Source organism: Emys orbicularis, chromosome 8 (assembly GCF_028017835.1).
Source record: "Emys orbicularis isolate rEmyOrb1 chromosome 8, rEmyOrb1.hap1, whole genome shotgun sequence".
Lineage (NCBI taxonomy): Eukaryota > Metazoa > Chordata > Testudines > Emydidae > Emys > Emys orbicularis.
The window spans coordinates 68,465,162-68,492,576 of record NC_088690.1 but is presented as its reverse complement, the minus strand read 5'-3'; the positions used below and the strand labels follow the sequence as shown (position 1 = coordinate 68,492,576).

Sequence of the window (27,415 nt, the reverse complement as noted above, 5' to 3'; positions counted from 1 at the left end):
AACTGGGGATGAACACCCTTGAATCCAGCCTGGGCAAACTCCATATAGGAGCTTATTAGGTGCCATCTTAGCACAGCCTCAGGTCTCCAGACAGAACATACCATGTCACAAGGCACTGAAAACTTGGACAGACCTTGCAGTTCATGTCTGATCTGGAGGATGGCACTTCCTGCACCACTGACACCCCAGTCTGAGTGATGTGGCATCTGCTCAGCATGAATTCTGGCCCAACACTGCAATGGGGCCCCCATGCAGAGTTCATTGCAAGAGTAGATCCCCTCGAGAGAAAAAGTTACCAGCTATTGAATAGCCAAAGCCATTTGCTGCAACACAGCCCATTTTCAAACCAAGTGCGGATAGCACAATTCGACTAAGCGCTGGAGATTTGATGTGATCACAGTCCATTGCAATATGGCAGTTGCTATCTCCCCAGCTCTTGGAAAAAATTTTCAGGTCCATGCACGGGGCCAGTGGGGAGCTGTTGTAGAAGACTCCTGAAGGAAAAGGAATTCTAGAAGTGCCTCTCACTGGTAACAGGTTTCCCAGAAAGTGTAATTTCCTGGCTTTCCAGTATTTGCCCCTCCCCCCCCCAACACCTAAACTTCAAACATTGTTAGGCTCCCCACCAATCCTTCTCCTTTTTGAAATATTCCTGTGTTTACAGCCTTACAAGGAACAGGGGGAAGACTGAGCTCCTAGGTTGGAAAGGTGGTTCTGGTCATACTTGGAGCACAGAGTTTAAACTTTAGGTGGGGCACATGTGAACTGGAGGCTTCCCAAGGATGATGGCAGCTCTTTGAAACCTGCAGGTCTGATTAATCTGGGTCAGAGCTCATCTCTGCAGCCTGTACTCGGTCAGGGAGCTGAGAGGATCCTAGTGATAAACACTGAGCCCTTCCTCCCCCCTTACACCGGTAGCTGAAGTAGATCCGTATGTATGGGAGCATACTGCCGTGGCTGACTGCATTCTTGAGGCTAACAGCCTTTTAATAGGCACCGATAGCCTTTTGTCAGTATCCCTTGCACATTGATCTTTGCTGTATGGTTTAGCTTGGAAGGATGGAGATGTGTGATCAATCCTCAGCTGAGTCAGTAGTTTCACTGGGCCATGTTCTTGTTCCCGTTATTTCCAACATCCACATCCTCCCTGGCGCAATCGGAATCCCTGATGCCTCTAGACCCCAATCCGCAGTAGCACTCTTGGCAGGGGACCATTGCAGCAGGCTCACATCAGGATTCCTGAAATAGGATCTCCTTGTCTAGTTTTTGCTGCAGGGCGAACATGTTTGAGTGTGACGGGTCCTAGTGATCTAAGTCCCTCACACCTATGGAAGATCTCCAAGCAGCTGACTATCAACCTAACAGTCTGGGGAGACTGTGCACTGCCCAGTCTTTTGCTGTCTGTATGAATGACCAGGTCTCCTCCCACCTTTCTGAATCATGCCTCTACTCATACCTAAATAACTCTCCCAAGTGAGCTGGCAGGATCTTTAGGGAAAGAAATGTATGCCCCCTGGCCTGGAGCTGTCCCACAAGGATCTCCATATTTTGTGAAGACTGGAAGCAAAGGAGAGCTTCGCTCCATCACAAATGCAGCACAGGAATCTCTGGCAGGTGCTTTGGTCAGGTCTCCTGATGCCCTGAATTTCCTGGGCAGCATTCCTGCTGCTATGGCATGCTACGTCACCATGTGGAACACTGTGCGCAACACATTGTATGCTATGAGAGTATTTCTGGCCCAGTACTGCCCACAGACCCTCCGATTGCTTGTGGATGATTAAGATGGAATACTGTCCCTGAGAACTCTTCGGAGAAAGGGTCTGCTGTCCCTGTACGTCAGAGACAGAGTGAATCTTGAGGTTACGTTGGTGTCAGTTCCAGGGGGTGTTGTATAAGGACAGTTTTCAGTATCCACTCATCTCGTAAGGAGTGTTCTCTCCTGGTGTGGAAGATGGTGGGCCTGCCACCAATTGCTTGTCTCTGTTCCTCCTTGGGCAATGTTGGTGTTGCCTGGAAGAGGGCAAGGAGGCGTTGACATCCTGTCATACTTTTTATCCTCTGCTGAAAGTGAGGTTTCCTCCAGTCAATCTGAGTCCCTTCTGGGGGACTGGTGAAGGGGGGATCCATGGTCAATTATGTGAGTTGTCCAAATTATTTTTGGAGCTGGATAAAAGGTTGTGGGGCATCTTTTCCTCTGCAGTGCATAACTGCATTCCCAATTTTTTTTTTTAGGGAGCAGTGGGTCTCCGCTAAACCCAGAAGCTGCTGAGCCAGAGTCTCCAGACCACATATGTAGCCCCAGGCTGTGCCTGAAAACAGATGAGCTGCCATTGCCCTCGTTGGGCTGTCTGATGGTGCCTGCTGATATGTCTGTAGTGAAAGACGTGGCAGGGACATTGAGTGATCAGAGACTGTTGATGACATTTGGAGGCCAATCCTCTTGGTGCCCGTGCCATAACAGATTGTCCTGGAGTGAGAGATAGAGGCCCATGAAGCCTGGGGTGCCAATGAGACAGTCCGAGGGCCTCCTCTACTTTCAAGCCCTAGGGGAAAGAGACCCCTCCCTCTACCGCAGTCATGTCAGAAGTGAATCACCACGATGATCTGTGAGGTACGGCGAGTGGTTTACTCAACAGTGCCCCATATGGGGATGCTTCAGCCTGAATGATCTTTTCTGCAGCCACATTCAGCGGCACGCCATGCCCTTTGGGGAGTGGTGGGGGAAATCTCTCTCAGACACAGGTTGTGTCTCTTCCTCTCCGCCTGGAGTCCCAGGGCTGCAACTGCCCTCTGAGGCATAGGGGTAAATGCTCGGGGATGGAGGACACACATCAGATTCCTCATGTTTTGACTCATCTTCCCCCCCCCCCAGAGCAAGTCAACAGCACACAGGGATCCACCTGGGAAGGAAGAAGGGATGTGCGCTTCCTTCTGACTTTTGGCTGGATTTGATTTCTGTCCTGTGTGGCTGTCTCCTGAGGGGCCAGTGAAGAGATGGAAGAGGATGAGTCTCTTTGTTGTTTGAAACAGGACCCAGCTCTCTGCAGGCTGCTGTGACCTGCTTGCCAGCCCCCTCTGGGGTGGGAAGGGCTGCATGCTTTGGCATCTTGGCACCACATTTCTTCAGGGAAGAGATGGTGCCTACCCAGAGTTCTCCCACTGCTACTCCCCTGAGGTACACCATGCAGCTGAGCACCCCTTAATCTACTCTTCATTTGGGTCGGTCCATCTCTGCTGCTGAGCCAGTCTGCCATGGGACTCTGTACCCACACATGGGCAGGTTTCCTTCCAGTGGAGGGGTTGGCTGGCCTCCATCAGTACCCTGCTTGTCTCCCCTTGCTGTTTAGAGTCTACCAAGGTGGTGATGTCTGATCTGATAGCGTGCCATCCTCAGCATGGAGGGACGTATCTGGGAAGTCAGTCCTCAGTGCCACGAGTCCAGCCAGCCCATGCTGTCCCTGGCTTCCATTTGTGAATGGACACTCAGAACATAGCACTTGTTCAGGAATGGACCCACTCCTGGTTGCTTCTCTAGGGAAGCAGTGAACCTCTCACATTTGCTAGAGGATTCTCCAAGTTTTGTGGAAGGTTGCACTGAGGCTGTTCTGACTCACCCTGCTGGGAATGAGCATATTGCTCTCCTCCTCAGACTCATTCTCACAGGCACAGTCATGCTATGGTCCCCTCCTTGTCCAAGGGGAAGCGATGGAAGAGCCCATGTCACCAGGGCTTCGGCACTCAGGTGGCCAGCTGCCTGCCAGAGCTCTCTGCTCTAGGAATGAGGGAACTGGGAGACCTGGCACCTCCATGGACCTTCCTGGTTGCTTGGTCCTTGTCTGAGTGGGGGATAGGTATGTTCTGCGTTGAGCTGGGAAATGGGGGGAGGTAGGCAGAGGCCTTGTAACAACTGGAAGGAACATGGGCTGGTTGATAGCATCGTACTGGGAGACAGGGGAGTTGCAAAGGAAAAAAAGGAAGAGAGGATCAGAAGACCCAAGAACTGTAGCAAGTTCTCTGCGCTGCTCCTCCCACCCAGAGGCAGCACATTTTGGTGGTGAGTTTCTAGCAAGCAGGTCCTTATGAGAGAAGATTGGACTGAAGCCTGCAGGTGTGAGAACACCCTCAATGGGGGTGGGGGGGGGGGGGGCGCTGTGACATACTCTCACTTGAATACTAGCAGCACAACTGCTGTACCCTCTTATCCAGCCCCACCCTTCTCTTCTCCACATTCTTCTCACACCTTCCCATTCTCACCCTCTCTCCACTAACCATACCTTGCCCTATGACCACCACCTCCCCATCCTCCTTCGCCTCCAACCCTTTCTCCCAACAAACCGATAGTAGGAATCCAAAGGCTTGTCTACATGAGGAAACAGCCCTGAATGACTATTTCGCACTAGCTCCTTGGGTGGATGCTCACATAGTACACCAAGAGTGCCTTTAACTTAATCCACTTCCAATTAATCCATCGCTTTAAATTCACACCGTATATTATTTCACAATAGATTCCCTGTGTAAACCAGCTGTAAGGGTACAGTCTCTGTTCTCACTGCTGTGAAATCGTCTAACAAGGGTACAGGATGATACTGAGTCCAACACAAGGGCTGGATAGTTGTATGACCATTAATACATCTGTACCTGCAATAATGAACAGAGCAATTCAATCTCGTGCTTCAGGCCTTCAACTGATGCCCGGCAATAATCACAATTGTATAGCTGGCTAGGTGCATGAGGGATATCTTCATCTTAAAAGTCAAGTATTAGCCATCTTTAGACCACAGACAGATCCATTATGGCAAAATTTGTGCACCCATGCCTAGAAAAAGTTTTCTGCAAGTCTAAAGCTAATGGAGCAACAGTGCATGGAGTTCTTTAAGAAATGGCACTGCAGCAGAAAGGGCAAGATATTGTTTTAATGAATGCTTGGGTTTGAGAAGGAAAAACCAAAATAACCCCACCCCAAAAACCCAGCCAAAGTCCACCCGTGAGATTGCGTGGCTCATGATTTGTTGTGTGTTCAATTATTCAGTGGCCTTGGCTTACCTCATGGTACAGCAACCAGCTTTTATTTCACAGGGGCAAAGGCAGATCAGGAGACCTACCCAACATGGTGTGATTTGCTGGCACCAAACACAGCAACACGGGGAGTCACTCCCCATAACACAAAAATAAGGTCGCCTCTAGGGCCACAAGCCAGCAGGCCTAACGATGGCATTTCAGGGCTGGGGAGCAAGTTCTACTGTTAAGACATCATACAGTGAACCTGGGCAGACCTGGAAAGCCAAGACAAGTACAACCGTCCACCTTTCACGTGTCAGCAATACCCGATAGAGCAGCAAGCTGAATCCCCTCCCCCTCTTACCCTTTTTGTTCTTTTCCTTTGTCACAACTGTCATTGACATCGTTGGAGTGCTGGTGGTCTCCCCACTCGTGGGTAACCTGCTGACCTGGAGAGACCGGAAAGTGCATTTGAGTGTGTTTTTGGCAGTGGAAGGGTCCTTCTTCTCTGGGTCTCTCTTCTTCTCCATGGGCTGAGCTGCAATCCAGTAATCCACCTGCAGTCCCATCAGCTCAGCACCAAGGCTCTGGCTAAAAGATGGGAGGAAAGAATAATTTTCACATGCTGATTGACCGGATTTCCATCAAAAAGACAATCAAGGGCCCAACATTTTCACAAGTGACTAGGGATGCTGGCTACCCAACCTGAAATTCCTTAAGATGGCCAGATTTTCAGGGCGCGCGTGCTCAGCTTCTTCGGCAAGTCAGACCCCTTGGACGTCTCTCAGAATGGGCACCTGAGAATGGTAAGCACCCAGAAACAACTAGCCACTTATCAAAGGGTAGATCAAGGAGGTTAGGATCTTCTCATGAAGGACAATTGTGAAAGAAGCTCTGTTACGTGGCTCATGAGCCAGGAATCACTGTTACTAATTACATTTAATCAGGCAACTTCTCATAAATTCTTTTTTTCCTTTGTTTTAATTGCAATCCTGAGAATAACTATCAGATTGTTCTTCAGAAAGAACAGCCAGTTACTTTTTTGGGTGACTGCACTGTAAATCAGTCTGGCTAGAGTCACACCTGCTGTGTAGCTCACAAAGTCCAACCCATGGAAAAAGAATTGCCTGTCTTGGTAGTTCACTACCCCAACACAATCCTGAGCTTGACAATCGCTTTCCCTTGTGGGCTACCAAAGTCAGACCTTGCCTGCCATCAGGACATGGTGCAAAACTCACTCCAGCTTGGTATTTTAGGCATATAGGGGGACTTAGTTAGGAAAGATAAGTCTGTTAATTGGTTGAGAAATAGCCAGTGGGTGGAGCAAATGAATAAAACATGGTCTACTGTGGTGGCCATATCAGGTGATCACAGGAAAGGCTATGCAGAATGCACTGACCCTGTGGAGAAAACTGTCTCAACTTTTTCACCAGTGGATGGTTGTTCTGTGGCTTGGCTCTCCAGAGTGGACACATGTGCAGGCCCTTTCTGCTGACATCAGGCAGGCAGCGAAGAACATATCAGGAGCAAGAGATTTGGCACCCATCATGTCTCCTTTCAGACACTTTGCGCCTTTAGGCTTCCCAGCCAATGGCTGCCAAAACCCGTCAGATAAATCTGCTTACCCTATGCTACACGAGTCACTTCACCCATTTCCTCAGCCCCAGGGGCTATCTGGGAGGAGGTTCTCGTGGGGAGCAAAGCACATATACCCAGTTGGCAGTGGAAGAAAGTTTGTGGCTTGGCTCCCTAGTGCTGAAAATGGCCCAGGGAGGGAGCAGGAAACTCGTAGGCTGAGGTGGCAGGAGCAGTGGGGCTGGTTGGGGAGAGGAAGGAAGGAGTACTCCCCACTGAGGTGACACCTTGGAAAATGGCCTTAAGGCTGGGGCACTCTGCAAACTCATCAGACCCCAATGCAGACAGATCCAGCTGATAGTGCTTGGTGAAAATGTGGGCCTAGATGGCTGCTCTGCAGACCTAGCTACAGAGGCGTCTCCCCACTCTGCCCATGGACCTCCTGGAATAGGCTCTAAGGTGGGTTGAGCAGGCTGGCTAAAGCAGAGGCCAGCCAGAAGCAGGAACAGATTCAGTGTGAAAAGACGGCCAAAGAGGACCATCATGGAGCAACAGGATTTTCTCAGCCTCTGCACTAAGTAGATGGCAGCCCTTGCTGAGGTATCTGAGGGACAGAAAGGTTAGTCAGTCTGTCTGCAGACACAAGACATGGACGCCAAGTCTGTTCCCAGGATGACCATGGTCACTGGGCGGACTCTCACCACCAACCCAGGAGGCTGGCATCAGCTGTCAGATGATGCTGAGACAGCTCCTTTCAGAGTATAGTACTTCCAACTTCCACCTTGGTCAGGGGAGGGAAGGAGATTCAGCATGAAGTCCTTTCTGGTTCCCTCAGGAGAGGAAAGGGCCCAAGAGATATTGGGCTCAGGGATCCAGCAAAGATACCAGGCTCCCTATCAGATGCATGTAGCAGCAGATTAAAGATACGACTTCTCTTTAAACTCCCTGGTGGTCGCTTCTAGTTCAGGATCCTCTATGGAGAGTCAGACTAGCCCTGAAGCAGTGCCTGACTGCTCTCACTGTATAGGCCCTCAGCTGGCTTATCCAAAGAAAGCGACTGCACGCAAGCCAGGGTGAGAGTGTACAGTGCATCAGCCTGCCACGCAGTAACCTCCCATGTGGACATGGCTACAACGTACTGAGTGTCCCAGGGTGCAGGTAGGTTCACACCCTGGCGCAGTAACTCGTTGGGCAGACAAGCACTACTATCTTCCCCTCTCCAAGGAGTATCCTAAAGCTAGAAGTCTCAGTCTAATTCGGCATGAGACTCATGGGGACCATAGTACCTTGCCAGGATCCGGCTCCCTAGGCTCAGCCCCCAGCAGTGTTTAGGGCAAGGTGCAGTTATAGCTGGAGTAGCACATTGCAGGTGCAGCATTAACAGAGTGGACCCGGGTGGTCTTGTCTTAGGGGCCCCACTTTCACATGAGTAACCTGCATTCTCCTCCTTCATGGACCCAGAGGCTGGGTCATATCAGAGGTGAGAGAAACACTCCTTGACACAAGGCTTCCGAAGAGGAAGGGGAATGAGGGGCAGGGCCTCAGGCACTAGTCACACAGGGAGAATTGTCTTTGGTGGTGAGACAGAGGAGGACTGAGGAAGAGGGGGCCTCTTTGGAAGCTGCTTGGGAGGAGGGAAGGGAGAGGAGCATCTGGGAATACAGGCGATGGCCCCAGCACTAGAAGGGGGGTGCTGTGAGGAGGCAGGGGTCATGAGAGAGCTCTCTGCCATCTCTCCTGGGATCAGGCCTAGAGCAGGTTCTAGAGAGACAGCACTAAAGTGAGGTGACTCAGAATTCAGGTCTGGAATGGAGGGAGCCCTGCAGAGGACCTCCTCCACTTCCTTCCCCACAGAGGGGTGTGAGAGCTCACTTCATCTGTGCTGACAGCCACAGGAGCTGTGGCTGAGACAAGAGATGGCGCCTCAGCACGGGGCTCTTGCCATCTTCTCCCGGGAGAGGAGGAAGGGGCTGGGGAACACAGAGACAAAGGCCAAAGCTTTCAAGTTTGGAAGCATCAAGGAAGCCAAGTGGAGATTTAGATAGTGAATGACACTGGCCTGACTTTCAGAAATGCTGAGCCCTGAAAAATTCCACTGGAGTCAATGGGAGCCAAGGGGACCAGCTCCTCTGCATGATGGGCCTGAATACAGCTCAAGATGCCTAACAAGGCCTCCCCCTTATGAAAATATTGGTGCCATCTCCTCCGGTCCTGACTGGTCCTTCGCCAACTGCCTGCCACCAGAGGAAACGCCCACTGTCTCCACTGGCGAGCGAAGAAACAGAAAGCAACACAAACATGGCCTTCTAAAGAGACACCTCCATAGTTAGTGTGCGCCTGGCAAAAATGAAACGGGAGAGACAAGCTTCTGAAGCAGGGAGCCCTGCACTCAAGCCAATCTCATTCTACCTGGGGAGGCACAGATAGGCTATTGCACTGCAATAATCCCAGCGCTGGGGAAGACACCTCTTGAATCTGAAGTCATATTCAAGCCACACGCCTACACCCCATCCCTACTACCTTCCCATAACTCACACTGAACCCCAAACCTGAGCAAGCCATCAACAGATGCTTCTCCTCCTCCCTGCTTTTCTGCCTGTTCATCTCCTGGCAGCCTCCTCCTTCACTTGCCATGCTACAGCTCAGAACTTACAAGTCAAACAGCCTGGATGAGGAGGTGGACTTGTCCTACTGCTTGCTTCCCCTCCCAAGCAATGTCGGTGAAGGGAGGTAAATGATAAATCCCATGGACTTTCAATGAGATTTGTGCTCCTGTGTCATTTTGGCACTTTTGAAGATGATGTTTAGTTGGTAACTTTTAATGCACTTAACACCATTGTGCATAAGCAGCAGAACACACTCAAAAAATAAGCTTTTAGGGCTAAATTCTGCCCATAGTCACTGAGACTCCCCATAATCAGTAGCAGAAGCACCACATCTGCCCTTAGCATTTTCATTAGCTGTCAAATCATTTTTGTGGTTCAATTTGTTAATCGTTTTAAAAATATGGACATGCAGTATTCCAGCACTGGTCTCACCATTGCCGTATAGAGGCAAAATCACCTCACTGCTGCTACTTACTATGCCTCTTTATACATCCAAGGATTGGATTAGCCATTTTTGCTACAGCGTCACATGAGGTCATGTGAAGTTGCTTGTCCACCATGACCCCCTAGATCTTTTTCAGGGTCACTGCTTTCCAGGATTCCGTGCTCCCTACAGTTATGGCCTCTATTCCTTGTACCTAGATGTAGAACTTTGCATTTGGCTGTTTTAAAATAACTTTTTGTTTGAGGGGCCAGTTTACGGAGCAATCCCAATTGCTCTGTATCACTGCCCCGTCCTCTGCTATTCCACCAATCTTTGTGCTATCTGCAAGGTTTATCAGCTGTGATTTTATATTTACTTCCAGGTCACTGATGAAAATACACCTCTACCTCGATATAATGCTGTCCTCGGGAGCCAAAAAATCTTACCATGTTATAGGTGAAACCGTGTTATATCGAACTTGCTTTGATCCACTGAAGTGTGCAGCGCCCCCCCCGGAGCACTGCTTTACCGTGTTATATCCGAATTCGTGTTATATCGGGGTAGAGGTGTACTGAATAGTGTTGGGCCTGCTACCGATCCCAGGGGAACACCACTAGAAACAGCCTCATTTGATGAAGATTCCCATTTACATCCGTTAGCCAGTTCCCAATCCCTTTAACATGTGCTCTATTGATATTGTATAGTGCTATTTAGTTAATTGGAATGTCACGTAGTACTAACTCAAATGCCTTACCAAAGCCCAAGTATATTAAATCTTTGCAGTTATTTGTATCAACCAGCCCTGTACCCTCAAAGAACGAAATCAGGTTTGTCTGACAAGACCTTTTTTCCATAAAACCACATTGACTAGGATTAATTACATTCCTGTCCTCAAATTCTTTATCAATTGAATCGCACATCAACTTTTCTATTATTTTGCCTGGGACTGATGTCAGGCTAATCAACCTATACTTATCTGGGTCATCTCGTTTGCCCGTTTTGAATATTGACACAACATTAGCACTCTTCCAGACTTGTGGAATTTCCCTGGCATCCCAAAATCCTATGGTTCTGAGTTATTGATAACTCAAATTTCTGTTGCTCTTCTCTCAACTTTTTCCATATCTTTAGTACTGAAGTAGGCAGAACTGACTGATGCCACAGCTGCATCACAGCTGTACTGAGTGGGTCTATTACATCCCAGCTCAGGATGAGATCTGTGTATCCAGCCCAAAATTACATTGGCTTTTTGCTGCCCTATTACACTACAAAGCTCATTTAATTTAGTCTCCATTAACGTGCCCCAGGTCCTTCTGCATTTACTGCCGCCCAATTTCCTCTCTCCCACAGAGTATTCTAGATTATTTGGCTCCTAGTTTTGTTAGCTGCCATTTTTCAAACCAAGTTTAATCTCCCCATGTTTCTAATCTCCCTTGGTCCCTCTTATTTATTGGACTGGTCTTCACAGCTCCTCCCAGATTTAGTGTCATCTGCAAATTTCATTAACATGCTCCTTACTCCCTCCTTCTAGACCATTGTTATTTCTTTGTATTGTGCAGCACCTCAAGGACCCAATCAGAAAGAGGCTTGACTGTGCAAGGTGCTGTACGAATACAGGGAGCGTCTCCATCCAGGACATTAATAAGGCCAGACACTAACATGGATCCCAGGGGTGTCCTGTTATCCTTTGTGATGGCCCTTGCTCCAGTAGTTATGATCACATGGATTATTCTTGAATTAAGATTGAAGGTATCAAATGCTTTACTGAAATCCAAAGGCAGTAGACCAGGAGGTTTGGAGAAATACCTGCTTTCTCCAAGACATGAAGTATTAGGTCTCCAGGCCAACTGGAGACCTCCAAGACAAGACTCCCATTTGAGGACACTAACAGAATCTGAGGTAAAGCTGCAGACGAGTATCCTCAGAGAGTGCTGCAGATGAATGTATGCAGGCAAGCACTCTGCCAAACAGCCTGATCCCCTCCCAGCCAAATGCAGCAAACAAAATCCAGCCTTACCCTCATGAAGCCCCAATAACCCTCCCATCAGTTCCTGATCCCTCCCAGTATCCACGAGTTAATTCCTCTGAAGTGAAACAGGGTTAATCTCCACAAGGCCTAGGCTAAAAGAATTTAAAGGGATGACAGAGGACTGGGGAGATGGGAGTTGCATGTGGGGGAAGGAGGGCTGCAGTGTTCCTTACAAAGAGATTTCATTTCTACTGTATTTTGGGTAATACAGGGAGAGAAAAGAGGCGGAAGGTGCTTTACCTGGAGGAAGAGAAGCTGCCCGTGACAGACGGCGAGGAAGGTGGGGTAGGGGAAGCTTCCTTCACAGCAGGAGACACAGAAGGCGGGGTAGAGGAAAGGACACTGGAACTAGAGGGAGCTGCGTCATCGGAATCACCTTAAAGAGAATGAGTCAAACTGTTTGTCTGTGTTTGTCACCTGGGTTCTCCTGCTGGCGAACACCGCGCAGTGCAGTGTCTCTCTTGGCAGAGCCCAGTCTTGTGCTTAGGCTATGGTCTCTTCCTCCCTCTGTTTCATGGCACCCCCAGGGCCACTCACCTAACTTGTTTCCCCATCTGTCAAATGAAGTTACTGTTCCATTTACTGATCTCACTGGTGGTTTGGGAAGCAGAGTCATTTAGGGCCAGATTGTTCCCCCAACTCATTACAGGAAACACACTGTATGCAGATCTCAACTCCACTGGAGAAGGGAGATGGCCAGCCACCTCCACAGCCCTCCTAGGGCTCTCTGCAGGAGCTGGGATTCTTGTGTAGTAAGGGGGTCAGGCCAGGATAGGAGGGGAAGGTTGGAGGAACATGCATCGTTCCCTCAACCCTGGCAGGGAATCCACACAAAGGTAACATACTTGTTGGAGCCCCTCTCTGCTGGGAACTTCTCTTAAAAGGGGGCAGGAGGCAGTGAAAATGCACAGGAGGGTTATATGGATGGTCCTTTACTACTAGGACAAGGTGGTGTCCACACGGTTTGGGAGCCAACCCCTTGCTTTAATCTACAGCGTGTGCATGAGTGGGGGGCAAATCACCCTCTCCTAATGGAGGAATTAGGAGGAAACTCCACAAGGGGAGCCCTGTGGAGTCCCCACCCCATCTTCACGTTTGTAAAGAGCTTTGAGACTCTTCGACAGAAGGCTCCACCATGTACAGCAAGAGCAATGTGGTGTTACAACATGTAGCCTGTTCCCAAAGCTCTCTAAGGAATTAGCACAACAGCTGAGGGAGAGAGAAATTAAGAGGCATGGAGATGAGATGCTTCCATATGAGGCCTCAGACGTGAGGCGTCTGGAGGTAGAGACATGGGAATGCTGTTCCAGATGGGAAGAGATGCAGAGGAGAAGGCTCTTATACCCAGAGAACAATGGATACCGGCGCACCTTGGAAGGCTATGTAGTAGACAAAAACATCAGGGACTGTGGAGTATGAGAAGTTGTCTTGCCCCGTATCTGAAGGACAGATTTAGGGCACTTGAGTTTTATTCCCACTTCTGCCTCTGACTTGGTGTGTGATCCTGGGTAAGTCACCTAATTGCTGGGCCTTTGCACCCCATCTTTCAGGCTGCTCTAATACTTACCTACATCCAAAGGCACTGGCAGACTTAAATATGCAAAGTGGTGGCAGAGCCATGGCAACAGGCATTATATATAAAAAAGCAAATCATGATCAGGGATCTAGGCAACACCCAACTGAGTTGGTGGAGCTTGTGAGGCCTTACATTCCATTTAATGTACGCAGCGTTGTCATAGCCATGCTGGTCCCCAGGTATTAGAGAGACAAAGTGGGGGAGGGAATGTCTTTTATTGGATTCAGAGTGGTAGCCATGTTAGTCTGTATCAGCAAAAAGAACGAGTACTTTGTTAGTCTCTAAGGTGCCACAAGTACTCCTTGTTCTTTTATTAGACCAATTTCTGTGGGTGAAAGAGAAGCTTTGGAGCCACACAGGGCTCTTCTTCAGTCTGGGAAACATATTTCCAGCCTCACAACTAAATGCAAGGTGAAACGGATTGTTTAGAATAGATAGCACATATTCCAAGGGACCATTCAAGGTGGAATGGCCTGTTAACACCTCTGCAGTCATAGGACAAAAAAAGGGTGGGGGGGATGTTAGTGTCCAGTGTCTCTGTTCAGTCCATGATTTTTAGGCTCTGTCTATATTAGCACTTTTGTCTGTCAGGGGTTTGAAGCCCCCGCTGCCCCCAACTGACATAAGTTGCACCAACAAAAGCGCCGGTGTGGACAGCGCTTCATTGGCAGGAAACACTGTCCGGGTGAGGAAGCAACTGCCCCTGTGAACCTTACAACGGTGCAGCTGTAGCGGTACAGCTGTGCCGTTGTAAGGTGCGCGGTGTAGTCAGCCATAGTGTCTGTGTAGCAGAGTTATGAATTTAAGCTCCCAGGCTCATCTTTTGAAAGTATTGTGCAGGTTTCCTTTGAGGATGAGGACAGAGGTCAGACAGAGTGATCACTCTGTGAGACGTGTTCACCCACCGGTGATGTGATATTTTTGTCTTTTATCACTTTCCTGTGCAAGTTCATTTGACAGCGCAGTAATTGTCTGGTTTCACCCACAGTTACTGGGGCATTCAGTGCAGTGGATGAGGACCACCACCAACCCCACCTCTTTTTGTCTTATGACAAGGTCATTCCACCTTGAATGGTCCCTTACAATATACGCTAACTGCCTATGCTAAACAATCTGTTACACCTTGTATTTAGCTGTGACACCTTTCCCAGACCTGAGGGTGTGGCTCAAAAGCTTGCTGTCTCTCACCACCAGAAGTTGGTGCAATACAAGATATTATCACACTCCATTTAATGGCATTTCTCCGGATGCAACGCAATAACTTTTAAATGCCACATCTGATCAATTCCAAAATTTCAAGGCATGTTCTAAGCATCAGTGGGCAGAAGCCTAATGATTTTGGTGAAACTCAGAAAGCCAAAAGGGGGGAAAATGGCACATGGTGCCCCTGGTATCTGGTTAGCAAAGCTAGCAGCTTAAGGCACAAAACCCTTTATTTCCAACCAGCCCATCCTCCCAAGAGTTTAAAAATACTTACCTCCTGAAAGAGAAAAGGAGAAAGAATAAGAATGGGGGGAGGTGCAGACAGAGCCTCAGGCATGGGGGAAAGGGAGACACAGAACCCCTGGTGGTGGTGGAAGATCCTGGTGTGTGCATAGGGGTCAACCCCTGGCATGTGTGCATGTGGGAAATGGAGGACAGAGATGGCCTGGCATGAGGGAAGGCATGGGAGGGCTGCAGGGAGTCTCTGAAACAGAGGGGGATGGGAAGGTGGCACCCAGGGAGTTTGTGGAGGGTGGGAATGGAGGGATACAGGAGCCCTGGGGTGTGCTATAAGCTTGGCCTACAGAACCAACAAAGCATGCAGAGCTCTAATTAAGGTTGCAAGACAGTTCCTATGTTAACATGCGCTGAATTTGCCAGACATCCACGTTTCGGGATAAAATCTCTCTGGCTTGGGCCCTGCCTACATAGAAGTTGCATCAGTTTAGCATAAAGCACTTTAGAAAACAGATTTAGTTAAGCCGGTGCAAACCCCTGGCTGGACATGTTATTAGGCCATGTCTACACTAGCGAGCTTACACTGGCACAGCTGCATCAATGCTGCTGCCCCACTGTAAGATTGCTGCTCATGTAGCCGCTCTATGCTGGCAGGAGAGAACTCTCCCATTGACATCATAAAACCACCTCAAGGAGCGGGCAGTAGCAGCTCTCCTGCCGACATAGTGTTGTGCACACTACCACTTATGCCAGCAAAACTTATGTTACTCAGGGGTGTGTTTTTTCATACCCCGAGTGACATAACTTTTGCTGGCATACGTGGTAGTGTAGATATGGCTTCGTTTAAAACTGGTTCTCTCTGTATATTTGTCAGTATGAGCCAGGTTTAACAATCAGCATAACATATCTACAATGCTGCTGGTTTAAAACCATCCCATTAATAAAACCCACCCTCCCCACAGGTTTAAAGTTTGAATATAATTCTTCAAGCAGTTTGAGTCATGGGTGAAGGGTAAAACAGTCCTTCCCAGCGTGACAAACCTTAACCTGCCTTTTTTGAACAGGGTTATTTATATTACAACTGACTATGGTAGGAAAGCTGGCATCAACTGTCACTGATTTGCATCGTTTGGGCAAAAAATTTTAAGGGAACGAAAAATCGCTCCACATGCTCTATGGTCAATTACTAAGGCTGTGTCTGTGCTAGGGATGTGCATAAGCACAAGCCCCAATTCAAGGGCTGGCTGCAGACAGCAGAAATCCCTACAGTAAAGATGGCCTAAGATATTCAGCAGAGCCTACTGAAATCCCGGTATAGTCTCTTTGCCAAGCCTAACACTCAAGGGTGAAGGCTCCAGGACACTTGGCAAATGAGAAGCTAATTGTTTCACTGGCAAACCCCCCCAAAACTCACCCAAAAAGCTTTAATGTCAGAGACAAGAAAATTCCGGCTGTGGAAATCACGGCAGATTCTGGCTGCAATGTTGCCTGGTCATTTTGTTAAGAACATTTTAGAGCTGAGTGTGTTTTCCTGCTATGAAGAAACATGCAATGCAAACTGATGTGCTTCTGGAACCACCATTGAAAAGCTGTCTCCAGCTGACCCCTTTCCAAAGCACCTGCCTGGGGCTGGAACTTTGAAGCCCAAATAAGGGCTGGTCTCTACACAAACATGCACCAAACTCACTTCTATTTCATACCTGCTATTTCAGAAGAAGTCTGTGGGCAAGTGTACACTACAAAATTAAGTTGACCTAAATTACGTTGACATAGAGCCACTGCAGCATTGAATCGGTTTTACATGTCCACACTATACTCCTTGTGTCAGCGGTGTGCACCCTAACCAGGAGCACTTGCGCCGATTTAACTGCCAGTGTGAGGCACTGTGGAATGGTTGCTGAAAGGCAGCAACAGGCGATGTAAGTAACGCAGTCTCTATGCTGACACTGTGTCAACTTCACTATGGGTATGTCTTCACTACCCGCCGTATCGGCGGGTAGCAATCGATTTATCGCGTCTCGTTAAGACGCGATATATCGATCCCCGAACGCGCTCACCGTCGACTCTGGAACTCCACCAGAGCGAGCGGCGGTAGCGCAGTTGACGGGGGAGCCGCGGCCATCGATCCCGCGCCGTGTGGACCCCAGGTAATTCAATCCAAGATACTTCGACTTCAGCTATGCTATTCGCGTAGCTGAAGTTGCGTATCTTGGATCGATCCCCCCCCTCCCCAGTGTAGACCAGCCCTATGTCGACTTAAGTGCTATGTCTCTTGCAGAAGTGGAATTATTCAGTTGGTGAAGTGGGAGAATTATATTGGTGGGAGCTATGTTTTAGTGTAGATGCTTACAGAGTTAGGTCGACGTAGGCAGCCTTACATTGACCTAACTCTGTCGTGTAGACCAGGCCTGTATGGCCGCTCATTTAGGATTAAGAATGTTCTGTTTTAATGGACATTGTTAATTCCAAGTAAACTCGCTACATTGGTGTATATTTGTGTGTAGCCCAGCCCCACAACAACGTTAAGGTGAACTCTAAAAGCAGCATCTGTGCTCCCCACTAATGCATTTGCCTGGAGCTAATTGGGAACTCTAAACTGATGCAATTTGAAAAATGCGTTGCCTCCCAGGGGACTGCTCCATACTGCCACCCCCCTCTCTCCTTCAGAGGCCCAGGACATGGCTGATGCAGCCAAATCAGTGCAGCTTCTCTAGACATTAACATGTCAGCGCTAGAGTTGAGTATCTCATGGCCTTTCAGGGCTACAGACGGGAGTTTGTTTGTGCCCCCCAAACAGGGCCCGACTCACGACCAGCTCTACAGAGGGCCCAAAGAGTCTAGTAACACTAGAACAGGGGTTCTCAAACTGGGGATCAGGACCCCTCAGGGGGTCTCGAGGTTATTACATGGGGGGTTTCGAGCTGTCAACCTCCACCCCAAACCCCGCTTTGCCTCCAGAATTTATAATGGCGTTAAATATATTAAAAAGTGTTTTTAATTTATAAGTGGGGTCACCCTCAGAGGCTTGCTATGTGAAAGGGGTCACCAGTAAAAAAGTTTGAGAGCCACTGCACTAGAACTATCATTTTTCATTTGTTCTGACAGATCAGCTTTAGTCTCTCCTGCCCTATGAGCCCTGCGCAGTTAGACTCGGGGGCCAAGATATTTTCCTCCTGAGAAAGTATGACCCAGGCACCCATTGGTGCCAACTGGCAGAGGGTCCGGGGGTGCACAGGGATCCCCAGAGTTAGGTATCTGCATAATAGTTCACTGAAGGGTGGCATGTGAGATCTCTACTGAGAGCCAGTAGCCCACTAGTTGCCATAATCATTGTGAAATGTGTGTATGGATAAGGGTAAAGGAGCTATGTATCTATACTGAAAATTATGCTCTTAAGGTCTTGGAGTTGAGGCAGGTTACCAGGAGGTGCCAGACCTCGGAGATAATTCCTTTCATGCAGGCAGTAACAGGCCTCTCCCCCCGTCTGGCCATTTGTGTAGTGTGTATTTATGCCACACAGTGTAGGCCTATTTGAACCAGGTGCCAAGTCAGAGATTGCAAAACCAAGAGGAAGGAACAAACAGCAGGAGGATGTCCTATTGACAAACACAGACATTGGATTGGTCTGGTATGTCTTGAAGCGCAAAGGGACACACTAAATAGTTCACAGAGGAGGCAAACTGACAAACATGCTTGTCTCGGGAAAGGGGGATCACAGCCATGCCTGGCTATAAAGCGCTGCAAGGATCTGGGGTGAGCAATACTCTGCAAGACACAAGAGTCTCTTGTTCATTAACTCTAGGCTCTAGAAGGCATGTTATGATTTTATTGTATATGTAACCCTTCTACGTGCATCTCCATCCTTTGTTAAATAAACGTATACTTGCTTTCACTATAACCCTGTCTAAGTGCTGTGTGTGAAGTGGAGGGGTGAATGGAGGTGGAACTGATAAACGGGGGTGTGCTGTTCCTTTGAGGCAGGGAATCTGTGAATGCTGCGAGTGTCCAATGGAGCAGGGGCTGGAAACTCCAGGTAGATGCTCAGAGGACGCAGGAGTGTGCCAATTGCTAACCTGCAGAGTGACAGTGGGGCCTCCGAGGCCCTGAGGGCAGGGCTGGTGCTGCCCAGGGTCAGAGGAGTTGGGGAGCTGATCACTGGCAGGCACAGACACTGCTTCTCACACTAAAGCCACATGGTAGCGAGGTGCCTTACAGCCCTGGGTACCCAAGGAAGCATCACAATGTCCTGTGGGAATGGCCAGGGGAAGTCTGAGGATCCTCTTGTAGGCCTCCTCCCAGAGTGTCCCAATGGGGATGGTTTGTCCTCTGCAGAAGAAACCAAGCCTGGCAGAGCGAAGAGGATATACGAGAGGACAAAGCCATCCACCTTAAGATTGTGGGCCTCTGTGGAACTCCAGCACCCAGCGCCATGGGCACAGGGAGCTGCAGAGAATAAATACAGGCTGGTGTTGTATTATTTTTGACTAATATTCACATCTTCTCCCCACCTGTTCCCCTCACTCCACCTGCCCTAGCCCTCCTGAACTCATTCCCTTGGGCCTTGCAGAGAAGCCTCCAGAGGGATGGGGTGGGATGGGTTAGTGCCAGGTACATGGCAGAGTCCTGTGGTGTAGGAAGAAGAACCACATATGTAGGGTTCCCTCCATGCACAGGTCTAGGGCCAGTCCAGACCATGGTAACAAGGCATGTGGCTTTACTGGTGGAGGGATACAAGAAACAGTCCCAGTAATTTAGCAGGATTGCAACTGCTTTGGAGGACAGGGTCATAATTCAAAATGATCTGGACAAATTGGAGAAATGGTCTGAGGTAAACAGGATGAAGTTTAACAAAGACAAATGCAAAGTGCTCCACTTAGGAAGGAAAAATCAGTTTCACACATACAGAATGGGAAGAGACTGTCTAGGAAGGAGTACGGCAGAAAGTGATCTAGGGGTTATAGTAGACCACAAGCTAAATATGAGTCAACAGTGTGATGCTGTTGCAAAAAAAGCAAACATGATTCTGGGATGCATTAACAGGTGTGTTGTGAGCAAGACACGAGAAGTCATTCTTCCGCTCTACTCTGCGCTGGTTAGGCCTCAACTGGAGTATTGTGTCCAGTTCTGGGCACCGCATTTCAAGAAAGATGTGGAGAAATTGGAGAGGATCCAGAGAAGAGCAACAAGAACGATTAAAGGTCTTGAGAACATGACCTATGAAGGAAGGCTGAAAGAATTGGGTTTGTTTAGTTTGGAAAAGAGAAGACTGAGAGGAGACAGGATAGCAGTTTTCAGGTATCTAAAAGGGTGTCATGAGGAGGGAGAAAACTTGTTCACCTTAGCCTCTAAGGATAGAACAAGAAGCAATGGGCTTAAACTGCAGCAAGGGAGGTTTAGGTTGGACATTAGGAAAAAGTTCCTAACTGTCAGGGTGGTTAAACACTGGAATAAATTGCCTAGGGAGGTTGTGGAATCTTCATCTCTGGAGATATTTAAGAGTAGGTTAGATAAATGTCTATCAGGGATAGTCTAGACAGTATTTGGTCCTGCCATGAGGGCAGGGGACTGGACTCGATGACCTCTCGAGGTCCCTTCCAGTTCTAGAATCTATGAATAAGCAGACTAAAACTTTCCTAAGGTAACAGTGTGTGTCAGGGCAGCGATGTACAGATGATATTGGTAGTTGTTTGTAATGTGACCAGCCCAACCTCATACATGAAGAACCCAACATGCCACCATATACCTAGGAAGTTGATGGCACCACCTATATTAAGGTTGGCCGACATTTACCATTATCAGACTGTTTTCAGTTGCTTGTAACTTTGCCAAACTAATTGCTAGGGCTGAAACTTCCCATGCCAGGTGTCCGGTTTTTTGGGGGGGGGGGGTGAGGGGAAGGAGGGAGAGGAAATTTTCAGACAAAATGGCTCAACGGTTTCAGAGAATAAGGTTAGGAACAAATGTATGTTTCCCCACGATAGGAAGTTCTGGCAACTTTCTTTGAAGAGCTCTAGTATCCCCATGCTTTGGAAAAGGGACTTAAAAATTAGTAGGGGTTGGCTTTTGTATCAGGGAGGTGTCATTTGCTTTTCCCATGAAAATCTGCCCAAATTTGACCAAGTTAGAACCCTTTGAAAATTGCAGTTTGCTCAAAGAATTCTTAGATTTTTCGCAGCTAAATTCCCTGAACATTCCATCTGCACTGAGCATGCTCCAGCTCAAAGGTGAGCAGGACTATCCCTGGAGCTGCAGCTCTGAACTGTGCCAGGTCTGGGCTCCTGAACTGAGAGCAGATGACAGCTTGCTGAGCCCAGGCAGCATGGAGGAGGAAGCTGCCTGATTTGAGTGCAGAAGGGACCTGGAGTAGATTGGGACAAGGAGGCTGGGGAGGAGGAGATTGCCAAGGTGACAAAGGAGACTGGGAGCCAGGGAGGGAAACTAGATGGGGGTTGGGCATTGGGAGCAAGACCAAGATAACAAGACGACCATGGGGAGACTGGGACTAAGAACCAGTGGGCAGGAGAAAGGAGGAGGAAGACACAGATCTGATGAGGAGCCAGTGTACTGGGAGAGAAGTGGTACGGCGGGGCAAAGACTTGAACAAGAAGCTGGAGTGGAGGGGACTGAGATTGGACAAGTACCCCCAAGGAGGGACACTGGTACTGAGCAGTGCTCACATACTATTTTTTCCACAAAACCCCGACTTCATTCAGTGCACAGGATGGGCCTGCTCTGGGGATGAATCAGGGCTGTGTAGTGAAGGAGGCTGTTGTCTGTAGCACCTATGCTCCATTTGTTGCAGAATTTGGAAGGAGTGTAGTGAATGAGGCAGGGGGTTGTAAGAAGAGAAAGGACAGTCTCATGGTTAAGGCAGTCAAATACTGCCCTAGAGAACTGGATTCTATCCCTGCCACAGAGTACTATATGATGCGGCACAAGTCACTTAAACCAGTCTTTCCATAGGTGATCACTAATTGGGTGTTCCTCATTTTCTGGGGCCCAACTTGAAACCATGAGGTCTGATTTGCAGAAGCGCTGAGCACTCACAGCTGCAGATGAAGTCAATGGGAGATGTGCATGCAACATATAAAATGCTATATAATGCCAAGTACTCTGAAAAATCCTGCGCATTTCAAATTGGGCAGCTAAAATTAGTGGATACTTCAGATGTTAATCTCTGTGCCTCGATTCTCCATCTGTAAATGGGGACAATACCCCCTCACCTCATAGGGGTGTCATGAAGATTAATTTATGTTCGTGTAACACTCAGATACTACTGGTGACGAGCACCATAGAAAAGCCAACTTGAAAATGAGTAATTCTGTCTTCAGTGCAGGGTTTGAATAGTGTGCAATACATAAAGTCTGAGGCCTCATGTTGAACACCCAGGAGTAAAATATTGAATAGCTGTCCATCCTGTGCACTGAATAGGGCAGATCCTGTGGAAAAAAATAGTATGTGATCATGTAATTGAAGACTATCAATGCAGACCCACAAGGGGCTGAATTAAGGTTGCATGGACATCCCTAATTCCGTTTGAGTGCTTGCTTTTGTAACCTTAATAGTGTTCTTTTCATATAGTTCTTGTGTGTGAGACAATTTTAGCCAATATCCTCCACTCCCATTTCTGCTGGAGGACTGCAATGAGATGGTGACAGCAAAACAGGCTGCTAGAATCTGAGCTACAGTCCTCCAAGTGCATAAGTGACTTACAGATTTAACCAGGAAACAAACTCTGAACCTTATTACTATGTATGTCAAATGAACCCATGCACTGAATTCAAGTTTACACTGATGTTGCACTTTTTTTTTTTAGTGGTTGTCTACATAGAAATTTTTCCAGTTATACCAGCATAAACACCCCATGTGAACACACTTACTCTGGGATAAGAGTGGATTTTTTCTGCTAAACTTAAACTGCTTCCAAAGTGACAAACTAAACCAGAAAAAATAGTATACCAGAATAGTACATCCACATGGGGAGTTTAGCGCTTTAAATTCACACCCTACCTTATACCGGTATAACTTTCTCCCTGTCAACAAGCCCTAACATGCTTGCTAACTCTGACCTTGCGCCACTAAACCCATGCATTCAGGCATTCTCATATTACAGCTCCAATCTGGGATGCTACCGACAGCAATGAAAAGCAAGCAAAGGTTCTATTACCTGATGTTGCTGAGGACTGTTCCACTATTCCAACCTTTACCACCTGGAATGGAAAACACAATTGAGTTTATATGTATTGGTCGGCTCCATCACTTGAAAAACTGTGAGCAAGAGGCTCAGACTCACAAATTCCTTTCCCATCACTCTGGTGATGCAAAAGGGCCAGAAAGATGGTGCAAGTAGGCAGTGGAGTACTCTACTGGGGATAGAAATCCCCGACTGGCATACAACCTGCTATACTAACTTAACAACAGTCCCGTCTCCCTGTAAAGGGGGCATGGAACCTAGGGATAGTTATCAGCCAGTGTAAACTTGAATCAACCCTGAGACTGCTCAAACTTATACCAGAGACCATACCGGTCCCCTGCTGCCCCTAGGAACAGGAATGGGAGCAGAAAGACAACAGAAAATCATTTTTGGCTACACCACTTCAACTACCATTGAAATGCAGCCACATCTGGGGTGCAACACAGTTTCTGTTTAACAGTTTACCCCAACACTATGAGATAGCCAGGAAGAAAACAGTATCTAAATGATAATTTTCTAGCACCAGAATTAATGCAACCAACACCAGTTAATTCTACACTAGACCTCTCATTCTGATGGATAAAGATGAATTGATCACTGAACTAAGAATCAGTGGTTACCTAAGTGCAAGTGAACATGATCTGATTCGCAATTCCACAATCATTTAAGATGGCTTCACTGATTAAAGAATCCTAGTTTAGCGGGGAAGTGAAAGCAGCTATACAAAATAAAGACAAAGTATAACAAATGGGGAAAAGGAAAAGTTAACAGCAATAAATATAAATCAGAAGTTATGAAATGCAATACAAGATAAAGAAAGCTAAACATGTCAATGAAAAAAAAATCTATGACTAGTAGGGTTAAGGACAATACGTTTTTTAAATTTATCAGGAATTTATCACTAGGTGAGATGATAAAACTGTCTGATACAGATAAGGCAGAAGAAGCATTCAATAACTATTCCTGCTCTGTATTTGGAAAGAAGACAGGTGATGTATTCATATACAGTGATGAAACACTTTCCAAACAAACATTAATTAAGGAGGCTGTTAAACAGCATCTTCTAAAGTTAAAAACGTTTAAAAATCAGCAGGACAGTATAACTTGCATCCAACAGTTTTAAAAGATTTGGCCAAGGAACAAAATGAACACTCAATGCTCATTTTAAATAAACTTGGAACTTTAGGGAAGTTCCAGAGGAAGAAAGGTAGTGTCGTGCCAATATTTATAATGGGTAAATGGGGTCATCTGGGTAACTATAGGCCAATTAGCTTGACATCAATGCTGGGAATCAATAATAGAATGGTTAAATAAGGCAATCAGTAAAGAATTAAAGATGGTAGCAGAATTAAATGCCAGTTAAGTTTTATGAAGAACAGGCCTTTTCAAACAAACTTGGTATTGTTTCTTGATTAAGCTAATTTGATTTGAGAGAGTTGTGTTGACATAACGTTCTTGCACGTCTATCTTAGTAGCACATAACACTGATTTAAAAAAATCATAGAAAAATCAAGACAGCACTGCAACACTGTGGCTAAGAGGGCTAAGATGACGCTTGGATGTATAAGCAGGGGAACATAGGTGATGTGTAATTACCTCTGTATATAACATTGGCAAAACCATTACTAGAATATTATATCCAGTGCTGTTGTCTGACTTCAAAAAGGATATTGACAAACTAAAAAGAGTTCAGAGAAGAGCCACAAGAAGGATGTTGAAGCCTGGAAAACCTGCTGTACAGTGAAAAATGAAACCAGTTCAATCTATTTAGCTTAACAAAAAGAAGATTAAGAGATGACTTGAACATGGTCGAAGTACATAAATAGTACAGGACTCAAAGAGCTGGTCTACCCCAGAAAGTTATTTTGACCTAGTTATGTCACTCGGGGTATGAAAAATTCACACTCCTGAGACACGTAGTTATGCTGATCTATCCCCCAGTGTAGACAGTGCTAGGTCACAGAAGAATTCTTCTATTACCCTAGCAACCCCCTCTCGTAAGATGGATTACCTACACCGACAGGAGAACCCGTCCTGTTGGCGTAGGTGGGGTCTCCACTGAAGCGCTGCAGTTGTGCCACCGTAGCATTTCAAGTGGAGACCAGCCCTCATAGGGGTAGATTTACCACAGGAAGGGAAGCACCCTTTCCGTCACTACGGCTGCGATGCTGTAGTGTTTCTAGCGCAGACATACCCTAAGATAGCAAAGGGATAAAACGACCCACTTGCTGAAAGTGGAAACTTCATAAATTCATACTAGGAAAAAGCCACAAGTTTTTGTAGGTAAGGGTGGCAATCCCTGCAGCCACTTACCAGAGAATGGCGTGGATTCTCCATCAATTCAGGGCTTTCAAATCCACATTGGATTTCTTTCTAAAAATATGTTCTCTGGTTCACCTGCAAGTTATTGAGCTTGATGCAGGAATTGCAAAGGGAAATTCTGTGGCCCATGATCATAATGGTTCCTTGTGGGTTTAATCTATGAAATTGGAGGGGGAAATCAGGACAGCAGGATGTAGTTACCTAAATTTGAGTGTGACCAGGGCCCTGAGGCTAAAGAGTGTGCCAAGAGATCATAAGTAACAAGTGAGTGTGTTTCAACTTGGCAGTTTTATGAATGCAAAATAGAAAGTTTTCATCTTTTTTCAAGAGAGAGAATGTTCTTCACCCATATTTAAAATAGAGAAGCAATACTAATTTAAAATCAGTCAATGTGAGAACTGCTGAACCAGTATTCTTCAAACTTTATTTGGCAGATTACAATGAGAACTAAACTTAAGTCAAGAGGAGACCTTTATAAAAACCTGAAAGTTGTATTGTGTGCGAGGTTCATACCACTTCAAGCCTAATATCTTAGCTCCTCTCCCTTTCATTAGGAGAGCTGAAACACTTCACATAAGGACACACACCCAGTAGTAAGCCATGACTCAGAAAAATTCATTGATCCCAGAGCTTGCTTGACACTCAAAGTCATGAGAATACTTGTCAGTTTGGAAAAGTCAGTGTAATACACCGCACAGCCTCAGGAAGATTAGTACCTTAGTTAATAAAGGAGTATATCAACAGTAGAGCTGCAAAGGCAGATTTCCTGGGAAGGCTACATCTTAGGACAGAGAAAGTCATGAAGGTGAAAGCAAGGTCAACCTGAACCAGAGGTCAGCCTTAGGATAAGACCTGCTAAGAGCTCTAAGGCGTTTGGGACTTTGACACTTACACCTGGAAGTACTACTGATCTACACAAAACACACAAAAGCTGACTTAAGATGGTCAGGAGGAAGAAGAACAAGTCCCCCCCCAATAAAAAGCAAGGGAAGATACTAGAATACAACAAAAACCACTAGAGACATCTAGTGGCTGAAGAGAAATCAACAGATCAACCTTTCAGGTATAAATCCTTTTAATTTTATAACCTTAAACGTTAGAGGATTGAATAACCTAACCAAGAAAAAAGTAAACCCAAGAAAGGCAAGTTTGCTCGATTGCTATGAAACACATCAGCAAGAGAATCAGAGCACCAGAAGGGCAGGCAACACAAAAGTTTCTATTTCTCTCAGCATGCCTACAATGGCAGGGGTAAGGGGAATAGCGACTCATTCACTAAGAATTTAGCCATAGCACCCAGGAGCCTGGATCATGGACCAGGACCCCATTGTGCTAGGTGCTGTACATACAGAACAAAAAGATGGCACCTCCTACCCAAAGGAGCTGATGATCTAAGTGCAAGACCAGAGATAACATCAGTTTAGGCAGACAGTGTAGTACAAGTAAACAATGAGACAATATTGGTCAGCATAATAGGCAATGGTTTCTGCACACCAACCACTTAGTGGCTGTCAAGTTCTTTGTGGGCCTCAGGACCAAGGAGAGTTCTGACGAGGGAGTCGAATTTGGAGAAGGAGGTAGGGTTTCGGATGTTCATGGGAGAGCTCTTCCCAGGCGCGAGGGGCAGCATGGGAGAAAGTACAAAGGTGCCAGTGGGAACATCTAACAAGTGGGCACTGGAGGTTGGTATCACGGGCCAATAGAAGAGCACTGACAGCTCGATAGCAAACGAGAGCTGATAGGCTGGGGATTGACTGCAGGGCCTAGAAAGTGGAGAAGGGAAGCTTGTGTTTGACATGATAGAGAAGGGGGAGCCAGGGCAAGGATTAAAAAGAGAGGGGGGTGACATGATTAGTGATGAGCTAGGAAATAATCTTTGCAGCAATATTCTGAATGGGTAACAGCAGGACAAATGCAAGCTTGCCAAGGCCAGAGAGAAGGATGTTGCAGTAATCAAAACACGAGATGAGAGCCTGGAGAAGAACTTTAGCTGTGTGGATGGATAGGAGGGGCAAGGCTGGATCTTAGAGATGTTATGCAGAAAGAAATGCAAGATTTAGATATAGGCTGGATGTTGGGCCACAGTCACCTAGCTCTCAGTCACATGTTTTGAACATTAAAACACTAGTACTGAGAAAACTGGAAGGTTAGCAGATTTCATACAAAGTATTCCAAAACCAGCTTGAGTTAAAGGAAAATAGCTCTTTGTCAAACTTGAATTTTTGGATGAGGTTGTAAGTTTGGTTGATAA

General features: G+C 47.1%; 1 protein-coding gene across 1 annotated transcript in view; it reads right to left on the bottom strand.

The window, feature by feature from the left end:
* PACS2 (phosphofurin acidic cluster sorting protein 2) overlaps positions 1–27,415 on the bottom strand; it is a 106,854-nt gene that overhangs the window by 1,668 nt on the left and 77,771 nt on the right. Inside the window, 3 exon segments of the mRNA XM_065410184.1 lie at positions 5,363–5,589; positions 11,873–12,008; positions 22,816–22,858. Of these exon segments, the coding sequence (XP_065266256.1) occupies positions 5,363–5,589; positions 11,873–12,008; positions 22,816–22,858 (406 nt within the window).